At 36.9% G+C, this 18,366-nt stretch overlaps 1 protein-coding gene across 1 annotated transcript in view; it reads right to left on the reverse strand.

The window, feature by feature from the left end:
• Positions 1-18,366, reverse strand: part of Orc2 (origin recognition complex subunit 2) — a 122,701-nt gene that overhangs the window by 80,083 nt on the left and 24,252 nt on the right. The window contains exon 3 of the mRNA XM_090380663.1: positions 7,590-7,664. Coding sequence (XP_090236789.1) covers positions 7,590-7,664 — 75 coding nt within the window. The remainder of the gene's footprint in view (positions 1-7,589; positions 7,665-18,366) is intronic.

Here is an 18,366-nt window from a genome sequence, read left to right on the forward strand (position 1 = left end):
CAGGTAGCAATTCAGTAGGGCGCCAAAAAAATTTGACATATATAAATCGGACCTCTGTTTAACGAACTTCTTTATAGAGAAATTTGATATTTGCGATTTTTTTTAATTCCCGTGGGTAATTACATTTATAATAGTTTCAACAGAACGAAGAAAATTTCCATATAATGAACGAATTATGAGAGACTTTACTGGGAACGCATTGTTCGCACCTGTTGGGTTAAGGGTTAATTGAGGCTATTGAGTCAATCAGTGTTGCTGTTAAGCACGAATTAAGTGCCAAAGGGATTACCATTCCGCAACTTGGGGTTACTCTTAAAACCTATTCAACCGCTTGTCCCACATACCCAGAAGTTGCACTGGTCACTAGTTTTATACAATCAGCGCGACTTCCATTGTTTACCAGTATTCAACATGGCAGGCAAATAATTCATTTGAAATAAATACAGTACATGAAATTGCAGGCAGATTAATTTGCTTATCCGGATCTGTGTTTCATATTTATATTTTGCAGTTATAAAATCTTCTTTTTCTTCAAGTTCTCTGCCCTCAGGCAGGTTCAGGGATTCATTGATGCATGCTTCTCTATCTTGTGCTATACTTTTAATTGCTGCATGATTTCCTCTTACCGTCCAATCCATCATTCCAATTCTCCTTCTCCTAACAGTTCTCTTCCCACACATCTACCCCTCAAATCCTTTCCTCAATATGCTTTCTCTTCCCAATACATGTCATATAAAGTTATTTTGTCTCCAAACGTTCTCTCTTCTACTTGCCACAAAATCTCATTCTCAATCTGTCCATTCCAGCCATTTCACCCTTTCCATTCTCTTCCACACCCACATTTCGAAAGCTTCTAGGCATCTAATCACCTCTTTCCCAGTGTCCATGTCTCGGAGCCATATGGTACAACAGTCCATATTAATATTTTCATCATTCGCTTTCTTAATTCCTCCTTGAAATTTCTTCTCAATTGTTCTTTTTTTTATTAAATGCTTCTTTTCCATTGCAATTTTTGTTTTTATTTCTTCCAGGCTTTTCCATTGCAATTTTTGTTTTTATTTCTTCCAGGCTTTTCCCAATTTCTGTCATTATGCTTTCCAAGTATTTGTATCTGTCGACCTATTCCAATATTATTCCATCTAATGTTGTATTGATTCTTCTTCTCAGCCACTTTGAAATTAACATTACCTTGATTTTATTGCTGTTAATGTTCTTATTTTACTCCTTTGTTGTTCTGTTCAAAATGTCCAAGGAGCTCTGTAATTCTTCATTATTAGCGATCAATATCTAATCATCTGCAAATCTTATTGTCTTTATCTTTCCCCTTCCTATTTTACACCTCCTTTCTGCTCTTCTTTGAACTCTTTCATCAGTGTTTCTGCATATAAATCAACTAGTACGGAGGACATGGAACATCCTTGCCTTACACCCCTACCAAGTGGAAATCATAGAATATTTTCAAGTAAATAGAACAGAGAAAGCATTCAAAAAAATTAATAACATGGCTACTATCACTGGCATGCCGCTTAGTTTCCAGAAGTAAGCACTGTAAGGAAAAGACTGAAAAGACATCATTTCGATTATGAACGTAGATTGAAAGCTATTCAGGATCCACAACAAAATTTCAAAATTAATTTTTTTTTTCAAATTATGGACACAACAATTTTCTCGTTAACTGAAAGGTTTAGAAATATGAAAGAACATGTAGAAATATTTAAAATATTTTATATTTCTGAATTAAAAAAAAAAAAAAAATTGGTAATAATGATTTCTTAAATCTTTGCAAAGAATTATGTAATAAATTATTATTATCTTTTTTATGTAAACCCCAAACATGAGAGGTATTAGAAGCTATAGTACTTAGTACCGTGCTTGGGTTGGAGGTTGAGAAGACGAAAGTAGACATCTGTTGACATTGGACTTGAACTTCTGCACGCTGTAATTTTCAGGAAATACGTATGAAGGAAGGTTGTTCCAGAAAACGGCAGTTGAATGAATAAACGAGGAAGATGAAAAATTTGTTCTGAGTTTGAAGTTGGACAGTAAATGGATGTTGGCTGGTGGCGGCACCTGTTCGGACTGTTTTAAAAGAGAGAGCGAGAATTATAGAAGCCAATTCAGAAGAACAGTGCCCATGGAAGTATCTTTAGAAGAGGCATGCAGCAGAAACAGTGCATCTATGAGACAGCGAGTGCAAAGACTGTTAGAGATGAATCATAAATTAACCTAACTGCCCTCTTCTGAATGGAGTCAAGAAGCCTGAGAGAGGTTTTGGGAGCACCACCCCAGATGTGGGAACAATATTCCATGGCAGGGCATATTTGCGATTTATACAGAGTGAGCAGCTGTTTGGAAGAAAAGTAACGCTGAGAGCGAAAGAGAAAACCAAGTTTTTTAGATGCAGAGGAAGCAATATTTGTAATGTGCTTGTGCCAAGAGAGATTAGAAGCCAGGGTAATCCCCAAAAGGGATATATCATTTTGCCTAGAAATCGGAGTGTCACTAAAGATAAGCATAGGAGCAGAAGAATCCTTTTTGCGAGATATAAAACAAGACTGAGTTTTAGAAGGGTTGAAATCAACTAAGTTGTCTTTGCTCCACTGGAGAATTACCTGAAGATTGGCGTTTAAGGAATTGGTAGCAGATTTTCGAGAAATTGAAGCTGATTGAGCAGGACAAGGTTTCTCAAAATGGAAAATGGAATGCAATGTGCTATCATCGGCAAAACTATGGATAGGATTTCCAGTCAATGGAAGAAAGTCATTAATATACAAGAGGAAAGAGTGGGGGAAAGAACTGAACCTTGGGGGACACGGGCATTAGTGGAGAAGTTAGAAGACAGAGAGCCATCTACCATCACCCTCAGTGAGCGATCAGAGAGAAAACTGGATAACCAATTACTAAAAACAGTTAGCAAACCATAAGATGGAAGCTTGTTTAGAAGACCTTTATGCCAAACATGATCGAAAGCCTTTGAGATGTCAAGAGCAACTACTTGTGTTTCACCGAACCTTTCCATTGAATTAGTCCATAAATGGGTAACATAAGCCAGAATATCACCATGGATCGATACTGATGGAATCCATACTGGCGATCGTTGATCAGACAGAAGGTTTCTAGGTAGTTTAAGAGTTGGTGGTTAATTGATTTGTCCATTACTTTAGAAAGAGTAGAAGTAAATGCAATGGTACGATAATTGGATGGGAAGGATTTGTCACCCTTTTTAGGAACTGGCTGGATATGGGTAAATTTCCAAGCAGAAGGAAAAACACCTTTGGAATAAGAAAGTGAAAAAAGGCGGCAAAGAATAGGAGTAAGTTCAGGAGCACAGGTTTTGAGAACAAGTGGAGAAATACCATCAGAACCTGGAGCTTTTTTAGCATCAAGATTCGTCAAAATCCTTCTGACATCCTTTTGACGGAAGACCACAGGATTCATTGAATGGAGCGTGTTGGGAATGGTGGGAGATGTTTTACCAAGATCATTAATACATGAGTTGGAAAAAAAAATGGAATGCTAGCAGGTCAGCTTTATCCTTGGCTGAAGTGACAACAGAACCATCTGGTTTTAACAGAGGTGGGAGCAGAGATGGGCAAAGGTTGCGGCCAATAGCTTTGGCAAGAGACCAGAATGCTCGGCCACTATTAGGGCAAGAAGCAAGTTTTCTACTCTTAGCCTGTTCAAACTCTAGTTTGGACTGATTAATAACTGCTTTACAATTGTTGCGAGCTTTTGTGTAGGTAGAAAATGAAACTGGAGAATTAGAAACAAGCCAATTACGATATGCAACATTCTTCTCTTGAACAGCCTTAGCACATTTATTGGAAAACCAAGGTTTAGATAAAGGACAAGATTTTAAAGGTGGTTTTTTTTTTTTTTTTTTTGGTAGTTGTTGGCACATCAGCTTCTGTGGCCATAATGCACCTCCCAAGGTTTTGCAGTACTTTGATCCAAGCCCGAGGTGGGATTCGAATACGTGACCTTTGGGTTGCTAGCAGGCACTTTACCCACTCAGCTAGCCCGGTCGGCAAGATTTTAAAGTGGAGTGTGGGATAAAGGATTCCATTCCTGCAAGAATAATTTCACTGACATGATCTGAGCAAACGTTGACATCAGAAGTTTTGAAACAGTAATCCGACCAAGGAAAAGAAGAAAAGAAGTCTCGCAGGTCATCCCATTTTGCATTCTTGTAATGCCAAACAACATGAGGTTGGGAAAAGCCATGAGATAAAGGTTCCATTGGAGAAGAGACAATCACCAAGTTGTGATCTGAAGTGCCTAAAGGACCTCTCACTTCGACCGTGTACTTAGAAGGGTTGTTTGTGAGAAAAAGATCAAGCGTATTGGCTGTATGATTAGGATTGTCCGGTATTCTTGTAGGTAAATGAACAATCTGTGCTAAGTCATTAGTAATTGCAAAAGTCTCAGCATCTCGACAAGCCGGGTCAGTGTGACAAGAAAATGGAAGCCAGCTGGAGTTGTGAACATTAAAATCACCAAGGAAAATTACCTCACTGTTAGGAAAGTTGGATTGGAGAAAGTCAAAGAGCTCCAAGTGATTAGTGGAATTGGGAGAACGGTAGAGACAATAGATGAATTTGGCAAAATGAGGTAGAGAGATTTTAAGCCAGAGAAGATCAAAGAGAGGAGATTCCAAATTGCCATGTCTCTGACAGGGAATATCAGAACGGACATATGCACAAGTACCACCTTTGAGGCGAAAGGAATCATACAGGGAATAATTTTGGCATCTGAGATGAGCAGTAGTTGAATCAACTGATACCTGAGATTCTGTCAGAAAAAGTACATGGGGTTTGGCAGACTGCAAGTGGAAATGGACATCATTGAGATTAGAATTGAGACCACGTATATTTGTGAAATGAATTAGGAAATTCGGAAATGAAATTAAGTGACATTGATCGTAGTGAGTCTGATATTGATGGTTTAGCATTATTTGAAGAACTTGAGAGTACTTGAAATTTATATTAAAGCCAATGTTACTCCATTTGAAGTGTTACAATATATTTTTAAAACCAATTTTGCAGATACTTTTTCAAATGTAGCAGTTGCATTATAAATGTATGCAAATGAAGGGAACAAAGCTGCTCTTACCAAGAAAGGCTTAATTACTGCGAATTGTAGCTTCTGGAAACTAGGCTCCTGTGAGGTGATCTGATTGTGGTGTACAAAATGTTGATGGGATTCTTCCTCTTGCACTTGCGAGAGCATAAATTCAAATTGAGGAAAGACAGTTGAACAGTTTTTCAGAAATTTTCATTTAGCCAGTGAGTGGTTGAATAGGGAACAAACTTCCATCTGTTGTTGTGGAAGTTGATAGCTTAAATAAATTCAAGCAACAACTGGACAAACTTTTGGAGCGGATGGGGAGGTGAATGGGTTTTTTCCCTTTATTATTTTTTTTTTTTTGCTGATGCTGTATAAGCTTACTTTCTTGCATCATATACCACTACTAATGTTAATTTTCCTGAAAATTTTTCCAGTTTCAGTTGGCTCAGGTGAACAGAGTTTTTCAAAATTAAAATTAATGAAAAATTATTTATGATCGACAATGTGACAACAATGACTCTAATTTGGCAATAATTTCAATGGAAAATTATCATTTTGAACAAATAAACATAAAGGAAATAATTAATAAATTCACATCTCTTAAAGAAAGGAAACATAGATGTGTAAAAATTTTTTTAACATTATAATTTTCCTTTTATTTTATTATTGTGATAGAGTACAATTACTGTGATTTAGAATTTAAAGTTTATTTCCAGAATTTCGGAATGATTTTATTGTTGTTTGTTGTTTCATTATATTATATGTGAGATATGTTGTAATTCTTTTCTTTTTCAATAAGCTAATAATAATTATTTACGTCTTATTTTATTTTTTAATCAAAATATTTTGGGATGGCAAATTGGATTTTGCATGCTGGTGGCATATAGGGTCGCATCGGTCCTGACTGTGGCCATGACTTTTCAGACACTGGGAACAGTTTTGAATTCTTTGCGTACAGGAGATTGTGGATGTTTCCAGGTCATGGAGTCTTCTTGTTTGCTCTCCGGGGTAAAGTGATGAACCCATGTTTCGTCTGCTGTGACTATGTGAGCGAGAAAATCCTCTCCTTTGTCGATGTATCGCAACATTTATTCTTGTTTCGCAACAGGTTCTCCAGACACATCCCCATGCGTTTTGCTTTGTCCTCCTTTGACAATTGTCGGAGCACCCAGCGGCAGCACACCTTTCGAAAGCCAGTGACATTGTGAACAATTTCGTGACCAGTCAACTTACTCACGTTCACTATTTTTGCAATTTCATGCAGTTTCACTCACCTGTTTTCAAGAAAGATGCCTTTAATGCACGAAACGTTGTCTTCTGTCTTACTCGATGAAGGCTTGCCAGCCCGATGTCAATCTTCAATATCATCATGGCCCGCTTTAAATTCATTGCACCAAAAACACACCTGCTTCTTTGTCATCACCTTTTCACCATACACAGCAACCAGTTCACGATGAATGTCACTTGGTGAAGACCCTTTTGCTTGCAAAAAGCGAATAACTCCATGAACACCTGTTTTGGACCACACTTGCAGGGTAGCCGCCATTTTGCAACTGGAATCTGCTGTGAGGCAATGGTACCGCAACACTGTACTGGCAGTCTTTTTGAATGTTATTAACCATGTTTCATCTCATTCCTTTTCACTATTATTAAGAAAAAAAATATGTTACCTTACTTCTTGGAAACCCCTCGTATATAATATATACTTATATGCATAATATTCACAAAACAAAATCTCTCATTCATTCATAAACAAACAAAAAAAAAAAAAAAAAAAAAAGAGTGGGAAGTACCCAGAAAACAAACTATTGTTTCCTAGGTACTTTCCCCAGTTTTCAACTAAATCTACTTTTTTTTTTTTGTAATTGGCTCATTGGCATGTTTTACATTTCTCAAATAAATAGAGGGTGGGGAATTTATAACATAGTAATTTCCATTTATAAGTGTACCTCATTCTTTATTTAAATCAATCTAGATGTTATTCCTGTGAATATAATTGCTTGAAGAAACAATCCACACAGTTCAAAAACTAACAAGAAATTACTATTTCTTGTTAGTTTTTGAACTAACAAGAAATAGTAATGTTGTGTTTTTGAAATACTATGAACCCCATGAATGAAGAAACTTTGGAGTATTCAGAAACTATGGAGTATTTTTGGGTGTGATGGTTGCACATATTGAGAATATTTTCACTTGACTTGCATTCTTCCAAGACTGCTGAGTTTCAAGTCATTAAGAACATTTATGTATTTTGGTAAATGTATTAAATTAAATCCGGAATTACTTTTTGAAATACTTTGTATATGAACTAAATGTGAATTAAAGTCAATTATATGTTTGGAGGAGGCGAAATACAGTACTTGAAAAATATTTATCTATTCAAGATTCATTTACACAATAATCAAAAACAGCCACTGGAAAAAAATTTCCAGAGTTTCATAGAACTAATACCACAAGTCAGCACCCATATTCTCAACATGCCTTAATGCTATGACCAAAATGCTGCTATTAAAATCACATACCACCTGTTGCCTTCCGTGATGACTTAAGTGGAAATACTTTCTTTCCATCCACATCATATTCACAGCTCAGAAGTTCTACATAAAAAAAAAAAAAAAAAAAAAAGGAAGGAAAACATAATTATGTTAGAAACAAAACTCCAGGAATCAGAGTATAAAATTTTTATCTGAGCATACTGTGAATGAGATAATTTTAGTATAGAATGAGTATTCTTATATGCAAGACGGTATTACTTCGGTATCCTCATAATGACTTAATTAAAATAATATATAGCATTGGAACTATGGAGCCCATGTGCACAGTTGTACTGGCAGGTTTTGATCCTGGTCAGACAAAACAATTTTGGCCACAGCTGAATCAATCAGATCAAATTACTGATGGCAACAGCAGCAATCATCACCTGGAATCACACCAGTCCATCACTGCCCATGTCCCAAAAAATATCTTGAGAAGGGGTGATGATGATTTAAAATAATATTCAAATAAAAAATAATGCCACAAGCCAGCATCGATGCATTCAATAAGCTTTAATTTTTATTTGGGATATGAACTCTAGTGTTGTCACTAAACCTTCTCAAGTTACCTTGAGAAGGGATATTGGTAACACTTATGTATACAACACTGGCTATACAACACTGGCAATAAACAAACAATTGGGCAGTCTGCTTGTAATACAATGCTCCAAATATCCACTTACAAAGGATTTCAGAAAATGGATCCGTATTGTTAAGCATAACAATCGATTAAAACACAGTACAGGTAGCCGTCGATTTACATTGAGGTTAGGTTCCTGGGGGGACAGGTGCAAATGGAATCAGCGTAAATGGAATCCTTTATATAATGGAGCCAATCAGAAATCACAGAGTTAGGTTCCGGGCACCAAAAATTTTACCTACCACTTTTCATCGATTGTTTTATTTTATTAGCATTCTTCATAGTTGTAGTAATGTCAATGGAGGCATAGTACACACATTAGGGTGGCTTTCACCAGATTCCATGCTCCGAATATTGCACTAGGATTCAATGGACTACTTTTATCAGTAATCGAATGGACTACTCATGGTGTTTCTTTATTCTATTAAATTAAAAACTTTATAACACGATTCGCAAAAACTGCACATGTATATCACTATTATTTTTATTTAAATTATTAAAAGCACAATTAATACAAAATGCTGGCATAATAAATTTCCAACACGTGTAAATAGCATACACAATAACGAACTGAATGGTTCACTGCATGAACATATACTATTTGCATCCACGAGTGGTTACTTTGAAGGCAGGAATCTTTCTCATCTCTGATACGGATGTGCTAACTGCTGATTGCCTCAGATTGTCCTAAATCACATGAACAATGGATAGCACAGTAAGATATCAATAAATCTTGTCTGATGATTTTAAACTTTCAATTTATAAAAAATTTGCAAAAAATTGGAAAAATAAATAAATAAAAATAGCATTGTGGTTAGTGATCGGCACTATTGCAAATCGGCACAAATCGGACCAGCACAAAACGAGGGCTACCTGTATTTGCTAGCTGTTAAGTTTTCAAACAGAGTAACAAGAACAAATGGGTTATGAATACATACAATGTGATATTTAGGATAACCAGGTTGAGGTATCAGACCCTACAGTACTTAGTATTATGCATGGGGTGAAGGTTGAAATAAAAGAAGACTCTTGTTGGCATTAGACTTGAATTTCTGTATGCTGCAATTTTCAGGAAATACATACAAAGAGAGATTGTTCCAAAAAGCAAAAGTTTAGCATTAGTACAGGCACATGATGCAAGAAAGCAAGCTTATGAGGCATTGGAAAAAAAAAATAAAAAAATAAAAAAACCCTCTCATTTCACCCCTCCATTCGTTCCAAATGCTTGTCCAGCTCAGCCTTAAATTTATTTAGGCTATCAACTTCCACAACAAAAGATGGAAATCTGTTCAACCAATCAATTACTCGTTGGCAAAAGGCAAATTTTTGCACATCTATTATACAACTGACTTTCCTCAATTTGAAACTCAATGATATTGATGAAGGTATATCAGGCTTAATATCAAAGTTTGCAGATGATACAAAGGTTGGCAGGGTTGTTAATGACAGTAATGGCAGTGTGCTACTGCAACAGGATCTAGATAATTTGGGCAGATGGGCTAAGAAGTGGCAACTGAAGTTTAACCTTGACAAATGCAAAGTACTGCATATGGGTGGAAGTAACCCCAGAGAAACGTACCAACTGTGTGGTACTACACTTAAGGTGGAAGAAAATGAAAAATACCTGGGAGTAATTGTGCAGTCAGATACGAAGTTTTCTGAGCAATGCAGACAGGCTGCCAGGGCAGGTCATGGAGTTTTGTCAATGATATATAGGAATTTTTCTACCAGGGAGAAGGAGGTGATTGTCCCTCTGTATAAGGCAATGGTCAGGCCACGCCTTGAGTACTGCATACAGGTCTGGAGGCCTCATTTTAGGAAGGATGTAGATTTACTTGAGCGTGTACAGAGAAGGGCAACAAGATTGGTGAGGGGAACGAAGGGATCCTCTTACCAAGAGAGGCTTAAGTTCTGCAAATTGCAGTGGCTGGAGACTAGGCACCTGCGCGGTGATCTGATTGAGGTGTATAAGGCGTTGAATGGGTTGAGCACGCTGAATTCTGATGGGCTCCTTCCACTTGTTCAGATTACGAACCTAAGGGGGCATAAATTCAAATTAAGAAGGGACATATGTAGAATAGATGTGCAGAAATTTGCCTTTAGCCAGCGGGTGGTTAATTGCCGGAACAAACTTCCATCTGTCGTTGTGGAAGTTGATAGGTTAAATAAATTTAAGGAGGAACTGGACAGGCATTTGGAGGGAATGGTGTGATATTTTTTTTTGGCTGATGCTGCATAAGCTCATACATTTGCTTTCTTGCATCACATGCCACTACTACTACTACTACAGTTAGTAATATAACAAAATTATGATTAACGTGATGAATGTGGTTGTAGAGTGCAACTAAGTTTCATAATATCAGGTTTTAAAGTACTACTTCCAATTTTTAAAAAAAAAAAATCATGCAAATAGGGGTTGTTAGATTTGATTGTAATTTTGATTTTGCATATTTCATTTTTGAAAGGTCTGCTCACATATACATTTACTTCCAAAAATTGCTGTAACCTTTCTTGCAAAATTTTTAATTTTTGGTTAATCTGACTCAGATAATGTTGAATAAAATTGAATTAGAATTTCATTTTTAAATATTGTCTTCAGTGTATCATTAGATTAAAGATCTACCAACTATAACTGTAAATTCTCATCATCATCATCATTAATGGGTACATCAAACGGATTTTGAAAAAGTTCAAAACACCTTTGAATTATTTTTAATAATTAGAAAATCTTGCTGCAAAATTTTCCTGCAACAAACTAATGTTTTGAACAAAATTTTCAGTGGAAAAATTACAACTAGGCATATTTTTAGATAAATTATTGCAATATGGAAAATGTGAAAAATTATTCCAAAATAGTTGACTTTTAAATAACTCCAGTTTTGTTTCAAATACAGTCAGTCCTCGTATAACATGTATTTACACTACACGAATTCGATCATACATGATTTATAAATAGGGGAACGATATCGTATATATTTGTTATTTTTTTGTTATTTTTAGTTTTTAGGAGCATTAGCAACTAAGGCCATATTGCTCCGGGATATGCGGTGGTCAACCCTGACCTTTCCGCATCCTCCGTATTTGGTGGCGACGGGCTCGAACCCCGGTCTAATCAAGAAGCGTGTGCTACGCACTGCTGCTCCTTCCCACCTGGCTACGGAGGCGCCTATCGTATATAACACGAACTGAATTCGCTTATGCACGATTCGCCTTGATGTTTACAAGAAATGGCAGTCGAAAGCAGAATCACCCCAACTGAACGCAACACGATAGGAATGAAGAGAAGATTCTGAAAGTGTATTTATGTTTTTTTATATCAGTGAAGGGGAAACACATTTCACCATCATAACTTAAAACCCAACACAATTCCAGCTATCGGTATAATGCAATTAGATCGAGTTTACTACCAGTTTATAACAGATTCCACTAGAACACACACAACTGGAAATTGTTTTTATTGTTTTATGCCAGTAACCCCCAGAAATGTGCTTTAGTAAAATGTGAGCTAGTGAGGTGTTCATAGTGTGTCTCTGCCTTTACGGTGTTGTTTATTCAGTTGCTACAAACGCGCAGCTTTGTTTATGTGTATCAAGCATGCCTCCTCATTTTGTAATTGTGCTTTATTCCATAAAAATTAATAAAATACTTAAAAGGTGTGAAAAGGAAGCGTCCTGTTGAAGACACTACAGATTCAGAGAGGAAAAGAAAAGCAAATCGATAAACAGAGGCGGACTGGGTCAAAAATTCTTACCTGGGAAAATTTGTAGTGGTCCCACTACAAATTAGCGTTTATGGCCAAAATCACACCGGCCTCCGGCCCACCAGAGTTTCCCCAGTGGTCCGGGGGCCGGTGTGATATTGACCATAAACACTAGTATAAACGCCGGTGTGATTTTGGCCATAAACACTAGTATGAGTCCACCTCTGTCGATAGAGAAAAAATATGAAATTGTGAAACGCTTTGAGCAAAATGAAAAACCATGTAATACAAAGAATGCAGAGAAAATAAAAACAACTTTCATAGCAGGAACAACTCAAAGTGTAATTAAAATCCATTAGACTAAGACACAAAGAATTGGAAGAGATGGAACGGCTGTCATCTATTTGGATAGAAAATCAAACAAAAAACAAGTTTGCTTACGATAGAAGCAAAAGCATTAGCAATATTTTATTACGTAATAGTCGTAATAAAATATGTAAGTATTTTATTACGATTATTACATAATAAAGTATTTTATTACAATTATTTGTGTTAATAAAATACGTAATAAAATACTTATTACGTAATAAGTGTTTTATTACAATTATTTATTGTGTTTGGTAATGTTTTGATTACAAATGTGTGTTCAATCTTGGGTCGTCTGCACCTAACCCTGTTTTTCCCATAGGGCCTGTTGTTAGTATTGCATGATTTTACATTGCACGAGGGTTTCTAGGAACACAACTATTGTGTTATACGAGGACTGACTGTACTTTGACATTATAATACAATTCATTGACAAGTTTGTCTTATCTTTGTAGTTTCATATTAAGAAAATTCAGGTGTTCACATATATCTGTTAAAAAAAGCAAGGTTCCACAACCATTTGAGATCTGATAGTTCCGGAACAGGTTTCAATTTTTTCTTTCATAAATAGATCTATTTCGATCCTAAGTTCAAAAAATAGCCTCAACACATTACCACAACTCAACCATCGTACTTCAGTGTAGTACAACAAATCACTATATTCAGCCTCGATAGTGTCAATGGGATTTCTGAATTGCCGATGATTCAGACCAGTCTTGCAAATAAAATTTACTGTTATTACAATTGACATGACTGAATCTACACCCAAAAATTTTCTCCACAAAGATTGCTGGTGAAGTATACAATGAAATTGCATTGGTAATATTTTTACTCTCAAGATATTTATGAAGCTGACCCATGAACCCAATTTTAGTACTGACCATATTTTTAGCACTATCCATCGTAACTGCTGATAGCAAATCCCAATTCAATTTGAGGCCATCAGTTGCTTCTGACACACTCAAAAATATATTTTCACCTGTTGTTGTATCTTTCAAGCTTTTTAATGCAACTAGCTCTTCGGAAATATCTAATTACCATCTCTAACGCCTATTGCTATTTAATGCCAGGGTCAAGATTAACAGATTATTTTAATGATGTTTCAAAGAATAGCTTTGATTGGAAATAACAGAATTAACACCTAACAAGACTAAGCTGACAATACAGAGGCATCAACACTATTAATCACCCGATGAAAATAATCTTCGGGTGATTAATAATGTTGATGTTAAAATAATCTGTAAAGTGTGTTTTTCATATATTTTATAGTGATCTAATACAAACAAATTTTTTTGATCTAAGTGAAATATCCGAGCGCCGGATAAAATTCTTTAGAGGGGCTTAGTTTGGGGACCCCTGTTCTAAAGTTTACATAAGTAAAGAAGTCTTTGCTGTTTATCTTTGCATTTCTTGTAATTTGACCTTCTTTGTGACTTGATTACAGACTAGTTTATATCTACCACAGGCACCCGATAAATTACATACATCCCATGAACTTTTCCTCACTGCCATGAGTTTCATCAGTTTATCTAATATTTATTTAGGCCTAAACCTTGTATAATATTTCTTAGTTTAAAAAGCAAAGTAGCTTCTATAATTAAGTCCTTGAACATTTTATATTTAGAATTTACTGATGGTAACATCATCAGTTGATCCCATTGTACAAAATTTAAAAATTGACTGAAACCACTGTAGTCATCTCTATGAAAGCAAAAACCTCTTTCAAAAGCCTTGTTGGTAGTTACATTTCTAAGTACATCCAAAATCGATACACTTGTGTTCACTGCCATCCAGCAGGTCTTTTACCTGCAAATTCTTGCATGCATAATCACCGTTGATAATCAGGTCAACAGTATTACTCCCTCTTGTTGCCTCTCTAGCATGCCACCATAGAAAAGAGTCATCCACAGTCCACAAAAGTCTTGCTCCTCTGTGAGTGACTAACCCACTAGTTCCAGTCAATATCTGAAAAGTTAAATTCCCCATTATAAAACATTCTGATTTACTGGCAAACTATTTCTCTGTACAGCTGTTCATTGTACTCATCAGAGTCATTAGGCATATAACACACTCCTACTCTCATTTTTGCTTTCTCAGTGTTTATGGCACACCACACTGACTCAACATTATGCTGTCCATCCATGTCAACTGGATGCCCTTCCTTAGATTTTATGTGTTTCTTAACTAACAGCATAAACCCTCCTCCTCTCTTATACTGTCTATCCTTTCTGTACACATTGTACTCCCCAAATTCCAATTCTGCTTTCCTTATATCTGTGCAACACCACACCTCTGATATCGCAACAATATCCACCTTTGATGTCTTTACCAGCAGTTCAAATTCATCAAATTTATTTACTATACTCCCAGCATTGGTGTACATGCAAGTATACATGCCCCTGTTCTTACTCTTAGCATAATGCAGCTCATGTATTTACTTGTTCGATGAAGACTCCCAGCAGTCATTGAAGTCTCCAGCACCTTGCTATCCAGGCTGCTGTTCATTCTAATAAAAGCAGTCAAGAATCACCTCTGCTTGAGGATACTGTTAATCTATTAGTCTGTGAATGTGAATTCTAAGCTAGCAGTTTTCCAAGCCATCTTACACTGCCTTGATAGAATTTACAAATATTTTTGCACCATTTCAATTTAAGTGTATTCCATCATTGTAGAAACAATCTCTCCTGTTAACAAGCACAGACCACGCTGAGAAAAATTCTACCCCAATGAGCCTTGCACTATCACTCCAGGGCCAAACAGATTGACAAGGCTCTCATCATATTGAAGGCCGCTGTAGCCTAGTGGTCAGGCGTGCGGGTGCATAAGTACACGTGCCTTGAGTGACCGGGGTTCAAGCCCGTGACTGCTGAATACGGTGCTGTTTCTTGTATTCTGTGTATCTTGTAAACTCCTCTGACCGTTTGGTCGTCCCGGAGCATAAACAAAATTTATTTTATTTATATACTCCCTATTGTAACTTTTTTTCAACATTGACCTGTACTTGTTAAATAAGTTTGCAGATTTCCTACTCTTAATATCATTAGTGTCAACATGTACAACAATATCACCTTTTGGGCCCTTAAAAGATGTTGTCTGCTCTACAATGTCATCAACTGTTGTCCCTGGTAGACATACCCTGGTCCTATTCCACCTATCCTTTTAGCACAATATATTTCCAGTTTCCCCAACAGTTACTGACAACAACTAGCTCCTGTGGGAACAGCACATTCTGCCTTGGGGGTTGGCATTGTGTTGCCTAATGATCAAGTGCAAGCTCTGACATTGATGTGGGCAGCTGAGAGCTCGATGGGTCCCAATATAATTCCTTCAAGAGCATCCACCCTGTTCTTCAAACTGTCGTAAAGGCCCATTATGCTGCTGCATTGGCACCTAATATCCTTACATGCCTTACATCGATCATGCCTTACATCGATCATGCACAAAGACATCCCTCTTGGCAATATAATATCCCATTCCTCATAGCTCTGCAAACAATAAACAACCATATCCTGTGTTGTTTAATGATCAAGTACAAGCCCTGGCATTGATGTGGGCAGCTGAGAGCTTGATGGGCCCCCCCAATTAAATTTATTCAAGAGCATCCATCTTGTTCTTTGAGATGTCGTAAAGGCCCATAACGACCTGCATTGATGCTTAATATCCTTACATCAATCACACACAAAGACACTCTTGGCAACATTGACAAATACAAAATACTGCATATGGGTAGCAATAACCCAAGAGAAATGTATCAACTGTGTGATACTACACTCAGGGAAGTGGAAAGTGAAAAAGACCTGGGGGTAATTGTGCAGTCAGATATGAAGTTTGCTGAGCAGTGCAGATGGACTGCCATGGCTGGTTATGGAGTCTTGTCAATGATATATAGGAATTTTGCTAGTAGGGACAGGGAGGTGATTATCCCATTGTACAAGGTAATGGTCGGCCCACACCTTGAGTACTGTGTATAAGTCTGGAGGCCTCATTCTAGGAAGGATGTAGAGTTGCTAGAACGAGTACAAAGGACAACAAGACTGGTAAGAGGGAACGAATGGGTGCTCTTACCAAGAAAGGCTTAAGTTTTGCAAATTGCAGTGCCTGAAGAATAGGTACAAGCAAGGTTATCTGATTATAAGGCCTTCAATGGGTTGAGCAAGCTGAATGCTGATGGGATTCTTTCTCTTACTCAGATTAAAAAACTGAAGGGGCATAGATTCAAATTGAGGAAAGTCAGTTATAGAATAGATGTGCGGAAATTTGCCTTTAGCCAGTAGGTAGTTGATTGGTGGAACAGACTTCCATCTCTTGTTGTGGAAGTTGATAGGCTAAATAAATTTAAGGCTAAGCTGGACTGGAATTTGGAATGAATGGAGGGGTGATATGAGAGAGTTTTTTTTGGCTGATGCTGAATAAGCTTGCTTCTTTGCATCGTATGCCTCTACTAATGCTAATATCATGTCCCATTACTGATAGCTCTGCAAATATCAAACAAGCCATACACCTCATAAGACCACGATTCAGAGGACAACTGCCCCCCCCCTCAATTCTCCCCAGAGCCATGGCACTACCACTAACTTTAGCCCTTTAGTTTTCTGCTCTGGGGCATGATTTTTGTTTAAATTAAATACAGCCAGGCCTAGCATAACACAAGATTAACACGTCTTTCCGTTACCGTGATTTGAAAAAATTATACCACTTTTTACTTTATGCAATGCAAATTTCCAGTTAACACAATCTTTTTCTTTGTGATAGTTGAAAAAGATTCGAATCGCATGCTAAGCGTCTGACGGCCAATAAACAAGCATTTGCCCACTGCCCACCTCAGGGTGTTCTGTTCCATCAACCATCAGAAGCAGACATGTTACTTGTTTGTCTCCTGCTAATAGTCATGTGTAGATGCATTTAAAAATTTTAATTTTCTACCTCTGTTAATTATGGGTAAAAGAAAGAATGAAAAATAACGTGATTGCAATAAAAGAAAAACCAAGTTATTACTTTAGTTGAAGTTGTTAAAAAACATGAAAGTGATGCAAACCATATGAAAATTGCAAGAGATCTAGGATACAGTGAGTCTACGGTACAAACTGTCTTGAGCTGTAAAGACGAACATAAAGAGAAATGTACAGTTTCGTCAACTTCTTTTGTTTTACAAAATACCAGAAAAGAACTCTAATAATGTTTGAAATGGAAAGTCTTCTATCAATTTGGATAGAAGATTGTAATCAAAAAAGAATTTCATTATCTAAGGACAACATTCAGAGCAAAGCTATTAACATTTTTACTGTGCTCAAAGAAACAAAATATCAAGGGGAGACTGAAACGTTTGTTGCTAGTTCAGGGTGATTTGAATGTTTCAAAAATTGAGCAGGACTACATAATGTTAAAGTAACAGAGGAAGCTGCTAGTGCTGATGAAGATGCTGCAGCTAAATTCCTGCAGAACTGCAAAAAATCATTCAGGATGGCGAATATGATGATAATTGGCAAATATTTAATGTAGCCGAAATGGGCCTATTTTGGAAACGGATGCCAACTAAAACTTACTCGGCTGCAAATGAAGCATCACAACCTGGGTATAAAGTCTCAAAAGATTGACGAACACATTTATTACGAGGTAATGCTGAAGCTGATTTTAAATTAAAGCCTATGCTTGTGTACCCTACACAAAATCCTAGGGCTTTTAAAGGATACAGCCATCAACAAGTCAGCGTTCTAATGGGCGTCTATGAAAGCTTGAGGTGTAGGGTAGATAACCTCGAAGAAATTAATATGAGAGGACCATCAAGCTCTCAGCTGCCCAACCAAACGGCAGAGCTTACTCCTGGGCATCGGGCAATCTCCAAGGCAGAATGCGCTAGTCCCACAGGAGATAGTTATTGTTGGTGATTCTATGGGCAAAGAGACGGGAAATATATTGTGTAAAAAGGATAGATGGAATAGGACCAGGGTATGTCTGCCAGGGGCGAAAGTTGATATTGTGAAGCATATATCATCTTTAAGGGCACAAAGGGTGATATTGTTGTACACGTTGGCACCAATGAGATTAAGAGTAGAAGAACT

Source organism: Mastigoproctus giganteus, chromosome 9 (assembly GCF_048544385.1).
Source record: "Mastigoproctus giganteus isolate SK-2022 chromosome 9, ASM4854438v1, whole genome shotgun sequence".
In the NCBI taxonomy this organism is placed as follows: domain Eukaryota; kingdom Metazoa; phylum Arthropoda; class Arachnida; order Uropygi; family Thelyphonidae; genus Mastigoproctus; species Mastigoproctus giganteus.